Source organism: Montipora foliosa, unplaced genomic scaffold (genome assembly GCF_036669935.1).
Source record: "Montipora foliosa isolate CH-2021 unplaced genomic scaffold, ASM3666993v2 scaffold_457, whole genome shotgun sequence".
Taxonomy (NCBI): Eukaryota; Metazoa; Cnidaria; class Anthozoa; order Scleractinia; family Acroporidae; genus Montipora; species Montipora foliosa.
Window position 1 is genome coordinate 25,001 of NW_027179764.1, and position 10,000 is coordinate 35,000.

General features: G+C 39.6%; 1 protein-coding gene across 1 annotated transcript in view; it reads left to right on the plus strand.

Moving 5' to 3' along the window:
• The window catches only part of LOC137989364 (broad substrate specificity ATP-binding cassette transporter ABCG2-like), a 35,532-nt gene that overhangs the window by 243 nt on the left and 25,289 nt on the right, over window positions 1-10,000 (plus strand). The window contains exons 2-5 of the mRNA XM_068835181.1: window positions 2,583-2,886; window positions 3,940-3,999; window positions 6,808-6,922; window positions 8,098-8,250. Of these exons, the coding sequence (XP_068691282.1) occupies window positions 2,630-2,886; window positions 3,940-3,999; window positions 6,808-6,922; window positions 8,098-8,250 (585 nt within the window). The 5' untranslated portion in view covers window positions 2,583-2,629. The remainder of the gene's footprint in view (window positions 1-2,582; window positions 2,887-3,939; window positions 4,000-6,807; window positions 6,923-8,097; window positions 8,251-10,000) is intronic.

Consider the following 10,000-nt stretch of genomic DNA (forward strand, 5'->3'; position numbering starts at 1 on the left):
ATCGGTGAATATTCACCGAGACGAAGCAAATGAGAGCCTGCAAATTTTGTATGATCACCTGTGTATTTATACTAAATGTGAATATTGCTAATATATTAAAAGGCCTTGCGTGTGAATAATAAATAATTATTTATTGTTCTCAGAGAATTATATTTAAATTGTAGAGATTGGAAGTGACAGTGCATTTTGCAATTGCTACGAATAAAAAATAATCCAATGCATGTTGAAATTCAGGAAGAGTAAGTAGATTAGTCATGCAGCCATAAATTTGTTGTGAGGTAATGAGGGTGTGAACTCTCCCTGTTTTACACTGGTATAAATATTTAGTGATGTTTAGATTGGAGTATGTTGAAATGCAATTAACTTTGAGAAGTCTCTCTACATGTAAGATCTAATATCTTAAAAACTTCATTCATTTAATGAGATTAACTGTCTTCCACCTGGAAGATGCAGATGGAAGTATCACTTAATTAATAAACGAATATGAATGTGAGCACAGACATGTGAAGAATCACTTCAATCGTGTGTTGCTTGACATATTTTATGAAGGCTCAGACCTCAAGTACCTTCCAGGTGAGAGACTTGTCATCAGAGATAGTTAATCAGTAAACAAAGCCTTGGAGTAAGAAGTCTCCGATTAGAAATTTTCCGTTCTGGGTGTACATGTACACACAGGGTCTAAAGATTAAAAAAAAATTACAATAAAATATTGTGAGTGTTGAGAACTTAAAGAAGATAGTTGAAGTACAATAATAATAAAGTATTCTCTTGTGTCTCACAATGTGGTCACTTGTGATGTAGATCGTGATGTTTCGACTGCATACTGCTAGTCTTCATCAGGCGATGAGGTCAACTGGTTACACTTCACCTTTTAAGCAGGATGCTTCGCTGTGATTGGTTGGTTTTCAGAAGCTATAATTGGTGCATTTTGATCCTCGCTTTACTTCGTTCCAAAGCGGGAACGAAGTAGAGTTTATTGATCGTGAGCCTCATTGGTACACATGCAGGGTCAAAGAGGTGATTCACATAAGACTTCACCCTAACAACATCAACAGGGATAGTGGAATAGAAATTCCGGAAGCATGGATGCCCACGATCAAGAAGCACAACCACAGGAGAACTGTACGACAGCGGACTGCCAAAGGAACAACACACCAAAACAGCGAGGATCAAAATACTCCAATTACAGCTTCTGAAAATTAACCAATCACAGTAGAGCATCCTGCTTAAAAGGTGACGCGTAACCAGTTGGCCTCATCACCTGATGAAGACTAGCAGTATGCAGTTGAAACGTCGCAATCCACATCACAAGTGACTACATTGTAAGACAAACGAGAAAACTTTATTATTATTGTACTTCACCACAATGAATAACAGCAACCTTTTTTACGATACTTGTTGTACTTTTTCTCCAATATTAAGGTAGCTCTTGACTTGTGAAAATGTACACATGTAGGAAAGGATAGTCTCCTATGCAGCCATGTAATATCCAATGACTGTATCGAAATGCTTGCCTCCATTTAAACTAAAACCCGATCCAGGCTAGCCAAACAATGTATGCATTGTAACAGCCATGTGTTGCAGAAGGTAAAGGAAAGTTATTGTACTCCAGTGTTTTGCGGCCATTAGTAGTTTAGTTCAAAATGAGGAACACAGACAGTTCTCTGAACCATTGTAAGTTTGGCCTATTGGTTTGGGTCCCAGACCAAAGAGGTCAAGGTTCGAAGAGACGTGTGTTGTATGGCAAAGTCTTTAGTGTGAAACTACATGTATTAATTCTTAAAATTTCCTTTTAAGAAAACATACTTAGGGCTTTGACGTCTAGTCAGAAATGTGGTTGTCAGGCTTACATTGTATTTTGCAGGGGTGACACCAAGATACAGTTTGTTTAGCTGAATCATATTTATTCTCTGTGAGGCATGGCCTTGTGATTACAAAGAGAACTATATAGGATAATAATTTGATAGTTCTTTAATGTGGCAGTGGTCTCATTTTGAATCCGTTTTCACCTACAAGGTTAAATTGGTGATCTTCATTTTACTTAGGTTGAATAGTTAGCAACTATCAACCCCCCAAAAAGGACAGAAAACATCTATAGATATCTTCCCTCAATTCTGTCTTATGCATTTCAACACATCTTGTTAATGTTTCGTATCATCTTATCGGTTTCTTTATTGATACAATTATCTATTCACTCTCAACATTACAATGTAGTAAGGGAACAAAGAAGTGTACTATGCACTTACTGGTTCCCGATTTCAGACCCTTCAGATCTATAGTCCTGTGTCTTCACCACTACACTACAATGACGAATATGCTCAACCTCTTTTCATTATTTTACTTTTGCATAATAAGTCAATAATTGATATCCACGTACATGTATAATAACCAAAACTGACCCTAATTTCCTTCTAGGCTTAATTTAGGCTCCAGAAAAAAGTTTCTTCAATTCATCTAAGTGCATATTCAACCTTGGTAGGTTAAATGAGGATCACCAATTTAACCTACTTTTTCAAGGTAAAACTGGATTCAACCTGAGAATGGATTTTAAAGGCAACATTGATGTCTCCCATCTATTTTAGATTCTAAAGTGGTACCAGAGTACTTCCGCAGCGTACAGTGTTATAAGATGGACCAAGAGATATCAAGTAATGAAAAGACACCACTGTTAGGAACAGAACATCCTACTTTGGAAAACCACAGAACACATGATGTTCCAGTGTATGACACCAAACCAAATGGCCCTTCACCACTAAGCCGGTCATTTTCGACAGATTCAAGCCAATTTGGAAGTACAACAGTAATCTCCTATCACAACATTTGTTACTCAGTCACCACCAAGGAGAAAGGAATAAAGAAAGAGAGACAAATTATCAAAAATCTCAGGTGAGGGTTGTGCTACTGTAACATCATTTGAATGTTATTTTGAAGAAAATAAAGGATTTTACCACAATTGCTTGTAATTTCGCAATCTGATAGGTTAATTTACCATTGTCAATAAGAGTCTAGACAATGCTGTACGCATCATGCTCGCATCAATTTGTCACGCATTGTAATAGCCAATCAGGAACGCCCATTTGGGAAATAAACCAATCATATTGCTCTTTCTTTGTGTCATGATTTTGCTCACGCTCTGAAATAAAAACTTTCTTTAGTTTTGAATATTGTGGTAAAAAACAAATCCAAAGTGGTTCAGTGTTGTCTGTACTCTTATCGACAACAATATTTGTCATCACAGTGGTTAAAATTTGTTCTGGAGTCACTCAGCTGTGCCTCGTGAGTCCACAACATTTTGACCATTGTGATGACGGATATCATTGTCGATAAGAGTACAGACAACGCTAAACCACTTTCGATTTGTTAAATTGAAGCAAGCAAGATCATTGTTAAGTTAAAGTAGTAGATAAACAGATACTTTCATAGTGGAGACCCAAACAAATTTAACAAACATTGTAACATGGAGTACTAGTAGTGGAATTGAACATAGGCAACATTTGTGCACAGTGCTCTGACCTTTGCTCCAACTCTTCTCTTTATAAAGTTTTTTATTCTTTAATCCATTGACTCCTAAACCACCCCCTATTGACGAGTAAAATTGTGTGGTATCAGAGTAAAATCTGTTAATGAAAATTTGGTTTTATCAATTCCTCTATTCACTCTGATGAAGGGTTAACGCTCGAAACATCAGCTTTCCAAATCATTCATGGTGGTAATAATACTAATTCGACGTTTATCAACACGTTTGATAAAACCAGATTTTTCTGTTTGACTCTCCCATTGACGCAGCACCACAGTTTCTTTAGAGACTAGAAATTTGTAAAATCTATTAAGTCTCACTCCAAGGAGTCATTGGGTTAGAGACGACATAGTTTTTGAGTGGATGTAGGGGTTACAGGTATTAATATAAATTTAAATTCTTTCTGTATTTCATGATTTAAGTGGCCTTGTGCAACCTGGATTAAATGCAATACTTGGACCAACAGGAAGTGGAAAGACAACGTATGTATAATATTATATAATAGGATATCAAATTTTCTTCCTATTTTTCAACAAATGTCCTATCTTCATCCTTTTTATTTTTCCCTTTACTCTGAGACCCTTTTTAAGGAGCAATATGGTTTCTTGATAAGGTACCCCAGTGGTGAGGGAATTTGACGAGGTAAAAGGGATCAGTGATGAAGGATGTTGAGATCTTTTTAATTTGTATAATGAAAAAATCTTAAGACTTCTCCATCAATGATCAAAGACCCAAAAAACTAAGGACTTCCTCCCACCTCCTAAAAGTAAATAACACATCAAACAGTAAATGGGATAAACATGATTTTGATGATTGTCGAGTCATTTCTGGTGAATTATCACAGAGTCCTCATTTCTCACACCCCCAGGCGGGCGTTACTAAACACAGGAACGGAACGGAATTAATATACCGGAATAAACCGGAATATGCCGGAATGAGGCGGAATGACACCGGAATGACACCGGAATGAAACGGAATGAACAAGAATGGTACCGGAATATACCGAAACGAGCCGGAATGACACCGGAATGAGGCGGAATGACACAAATAAAGCGTAATAAACGGGAATATGCCGGAACAAGGCGGAATGACTCTGGAATAAAACAGAATGACACCGGAATGAGACGGAATAAACAAGAATGGTACCGGAATATACCGGAACGAGGCAGAATGACAACAGAATAAAGCAGAATAAACCAGAAGGACGCCAGAATCAAGCTGATTAGCGTGGACCGGAATGACAAGGAACAAAAAGTAATTTTTATCAGTCTAGACTGTGGAAGAATAATTGTTGCAGAAGAGAGAGACTGACTGAAAAAAAAAATACATTAAAGGGGAAGTAACAAGTCTTGGAACGAGTCACAATATGTTCTCACAATTCTTCATGTAAATATATTATCAACGATCGATCTTTTTTCTGTGCTTCTGACTTCTTTCTTCAAACAAGGAAAAATTGCGTTCAGGTTCGATGGCATTATTGCCAACAATCGGGAAGAGAAAAAGAGTCCTCCGCCTGTTTGCGCGAATCTATTTCCGTATATCTCCATCACGTGTGGGTCGTGGGAAGCAGGCAAGCAGCAACGGTAATTAGTTTGTGGTTCGCTGAACTTGATTGTGATTGGTCAATAGACAACTGACCAGTCAGAATGAAGTAAAAATGTTCACGGGTTTTCTGACTCGCACAGTGAAAGCCGCTTCCGAGATCCATAGACAAAACAATTAGAATAACATTCTGTTTCTCTTGCTACTGCATTTGTTCACGAAAAAAATGTTACTTCCACAACAAATAATTATTCATTCTGCGACAGATGTACCTGTCAAATCTTTTTCGTAATCGAAGTGTTCCAAACGTTACAAGAGGCAAAAACACATGCCATTCCCTCAGGGAATCACGTGACACAACGAAAGCTTACTGAAACAACCGAAAATCGGTCGGCGCTAACTAACACACCAACTTGTGGAATTTCCAGTTTCATTCATTCTCTCTCTTCTGCAACAATTATTCCTCCACAGTCTAGACTGATAAAAATAACTTTTTGTTTCTTGTCATTCCGGTCCACGCTAATCAGCTTGATTCTGGCTTCCTTCTGGTTTATTCTGCTTTATTCTGTTGTCATTCCGCCTCGTTCCGGTATATTCCGGTACCATTCTTGTTTATTCCGTCTCATTCCGGTGTCATTCTGTTTTATTCCAGAGTCATTCCGCCTTGTTCCGGCATATTCCGGTTTATTCCGCTTTATTTGTGCCATTCCGCCTCATTCCGGTGTCATTCCGGCTCGTTTCGGTATATTCCGGTACCATTCTTGTTCATTCCGTTTCATTCCGGTATCATTCCGCCTCATTCCGGCATATTCCGGTTTATTCCAGTATATTCCGTTCCGTTCTGTTCCGTTCCTGTGTTTAGTAACGCCCCCCCCCCCCAGGCCAGAATGTTACAAACAGAGACTTCAAGAAACAAGTAAATGTAAAACTGTGACGAGAAAACACAGCATTCCTTTTGTTTGCAGTGGACAGTATAGTAAATAATTTATGGAAAATTGTCTAAAAGGTCTTAATAATTGTTTTTGTTCTGCGTTTACCACATTGGTGTAGTAGACCTTTGGATAATTCTTCAGGAATTACTTACGGTCAACTGCAAACAACAGAAATGGAGTATTTTGCTTGTTAGTTAGATTTTTTGCTTTCTTTAATGGTGTCATTGTATTTGGTCTTTGTCTTTCACATTCCAGCCATGGTTGTGTGAACAATGAGGACCCTGCAGTATTTCACATGAAAATGACTCAGAGCTACCCTTTGTAACCAACAATGTTTTGCTATTAATCATAACCATTACAATTTTCTCAAATTGTATTGGTGCATTGACTACTTTATTTTTCACTAATTATTGTGTATAATGGTAACAGGACTGAGTGGAGTCCAATTTGGTGTGTAGTCATACGAGTGATTAACAAAATTGGACGACCGTGTAGTGGGAGTCCGATTTGTTTAATCACTAGTATGATTACAGACCGAATTGGACGACACAAAGTCCTGTTAGCAATTAATCATGACCATTACAATTTCCAAGAAAGGAAAATTAGTGCATTCCTTTTTCACTGTCTAATGTTACAAATTCGTCCATTTTGGAAAATCCACAGTTTGGTAGGCTAAGTGGTTGTTGCTATGGTTATTGTGATAAATTCTGTGATTGGTGGATTAAGCTGAGTGCACTTAATATAATGATTGGCTGATGTAACTGTTCGATTTCAGGTATCCGATTATTTACTGTTGTATACAGCTGTCTTTTTCAGGCTTCTGGACATCTTGGCTGGCCGGAAGGATCGAAAACATCTGTCAGGTGCAGTCCTTGTTAATGGACAAAAGCAACCAGAGAATTTCAAATGTATCACCGGATATGTTGTACAGGTTGGTTGAAGAAAGCCAAAGTGACAAACACACACAGCTTTTAGAATTGTCTTTAAATAAAACAGAACTTATAACAGAGATTTATACGGCAAACAGCAAAATGTGACTTTTACCAAAATCAAAGAGACGAAAAGAGAGAAATGCTCCTCGCACGTATCTGGATAATTTAAGCAACTGTCTCTGATTATAGACACCTGAACATTTCAGAGGGCTCCAACGGGATTTGAACCATTTTGGTAACCAATTATGTATGAAATCATATTTCATTATGCATGGTTCTCTTGGCGTAAACACTGACGGCTTAGTTGACCCAGTGAGTGACATCATGGACCACAGCGTTTATACCATCTACTGACGTTACACCAATCACTTGACTCTGAAGATGAGTTACGCTTAGGTTAGCTAAACATCATTCAATGTCACCCTAATCAGTCCTCAGGACTACACTCACCCGGACGATCGTACTTCTCTTTAAGAATTGTAGTGGGTTAATCTAAGGACGGTGCCTACTATTATTATTGTGCATACGTTCTGCGCATCTAAAAAAACTACGCGGAGAAAGCATAACTTAGCAAGTACTCTTGGTATCCAAAAAGAAGATTGGGGGTAACCATGCATTTTTTTAGAGATAATTAAGCTTCATTTTGGAAAAGGACGCCATACGTTGCCTTGTATTTTAAAGCTTTTTATAAATATTGTTGATTGATTATCTTTGAAAAATGAGTGGTCTCCCCCAATTTTCTTTTTGGATTTCAATAACACTTGTTAACATCTGCTTTTCCCGCATACTCATAAACCGCGCAAATATACCTTTAACCCTTTAAGCCCCGAGGGGTTTCCCATTGACGAGTAAAATCGTCTGGCGTTAGACAGAGTAAAATCTATAAGTGCCATTTGGCACTATCGGGGCTGAAAGGGTTAAACGGGGACATGGTCTTTTCACGCTGTTAGCTTAACCCTTTAAGCCCCGAGGGGTTCCCCATTGACGAGTAAAATCGTCTGGCGTTAGACAGAGTAAAATCTATAAGTGCCATTTGGCACTATCGGGGCTGAAAGGGATAAATTAGTAGGCACTGTCCTTGATGCTTTCTAAATCACTTGCTCACGAATGAAGTTCATTCAACACTTTTGATTGAACCCCACTCTATGCATTCATTTTTTTTTTAATTTGCCAGGATGATGTTGTGATGGGAACTTTAACGGTGAGAGAGAACTTGCATTTCTCTGCGTCCTTAAGACTCTCCAGAAAGCTGAGTAAACGCGAGCGTTCAAAGAGAGTAGAGGAAACTCTTAGCAACTTGGGCTTGTTTCATGTGGCGGAGTCTAAAGTACGTACAGATAAGTCTAATGGTAATGGTAATGCATTTGTATACTGCACATATCACATCAGTCTCGTGGTGGTTTGTCAATTCTCCGAGAGTTAGACCACCAACATCGATGGTCTCCAGTGTGTGGGTTCTTTAAGGTCCCACATTGTTGGTTAACAGGAAGGGTTGTAAGACGGGGCCCACGGTTTATAGTCCTTATCAGAGAAGACTGTAAAGTCTAACCATTTGCAGATGAAATTACAAAGGCAGCACTTTCTCCTCAGTTAGTTTTAAGAAGATGAGCATCGCTGGGTCCAGCTAGGGTTTGACACATTGACCCCTGGGAGTGAAACTTGACATATTTTACTCTGTCTAACGCCAGACGACTTTACTCGTCAATGGGGGGGTGTCCTAGGGCGTTTGAGGTGTGAATGGGTTAACCCACTGACCCCTGGGAGTGACACTTGATAGATTTTACTCTGTCTAACGCAAGACAAGTTGTTTACTCGTCAATGGGGGTGTCCTAGGGCATTTGAGGTGTGAATGGGTTAACCCACTGACCCCTGGGAGTGACACTTGACAGATTTTACTCTGTCTAACGCAAGACCAGTTTACTCATCAATGGGGGTGTCCTAGGGCGTTTGAGGTGTGAATGGGTTAACCCACTGACCCCTGGGAGTGACACTTGACAGATTTTACTCTGTCTAACGCAAGACAAGTTTACTCGTCAATGGGGGTGTCCTAGGGCGTTTGAGGTGTGGTGAATGGGTTAACCCACTGACCCCTGGGAGTGACACTTAATAGATTTTACTCTGTCTAACGCAAGACCTGTTTACTCGTCAATGGGGGCTGTCCTAGGGCGTTTGAGGTGTGAATGGGTTAACCAACTGACCCCTGGGAGTGACACTTGACAGATTTTACTCTGTCTAACACCAGACGACTTTACTCGTCAATAGGGGTGTCCTAGGCCGTTTGAGGTGTGAATGGGTTAACCCACTGACCCCTGGAAGTGACACTTCATAGATTTTACTCTGTCTAACGCAAGACAAGTTTACTCGTCAATGGGGGTGTCCTAGGGCGTTTGAGGTGTGAATGGGTTAACCCACTGACCCCTGGGAGTGACACTTAATAGATTTTACTCTGTCTAACGCAAGACAAGTTTACTCGTCAATGGGGGTGTCCTAGGGCGTTTGACGTGTGAATGGGTTAACCCACTGACCCCTGGGAGTGACACTTAATAGATTTTACTCTGTCTAACGCAAGACAAGTTTACTCGTCAATGGGGGTGTCCTAGGGCGTTTGAGGTGTGAATGGGTTAACCCACTGACCCCTGGGAGTGACACTTAATAGATTTTACTCTGTCTAACGCAAGACAAGTTTACTCATCAATGGGGGGTGTCCTAGGGCATTTTAGGTGTGAATGGGTTAACCCACTGACCCCTGGGAGTGACACTTGACAGATTTTACTCTGTCTAACGCAAGACCAGTTTACTCGTCAATGGGGGTGTCCTAGGGCGTTTGGGGCATGAATGGGTTAAGCAGTCTCCTCCATTAAGCACGTGATCTTCCGCACGAAAGTCCGCTGCTCAAGCAACTGGGCCACAATTCTATATGAAATCAGCGGCAACTGTCTTTGCATGAAATGATTTAAAATTTAAAAATTGGGGGATTGCTTTTAAAATCATGCCGAGCCTTTTCAATTATTGCCATTCATGAAAAGGGCTAGAGGAGAAACAAAACGCTACAAAAGCGCTGTACCAGTCTTCCTGAA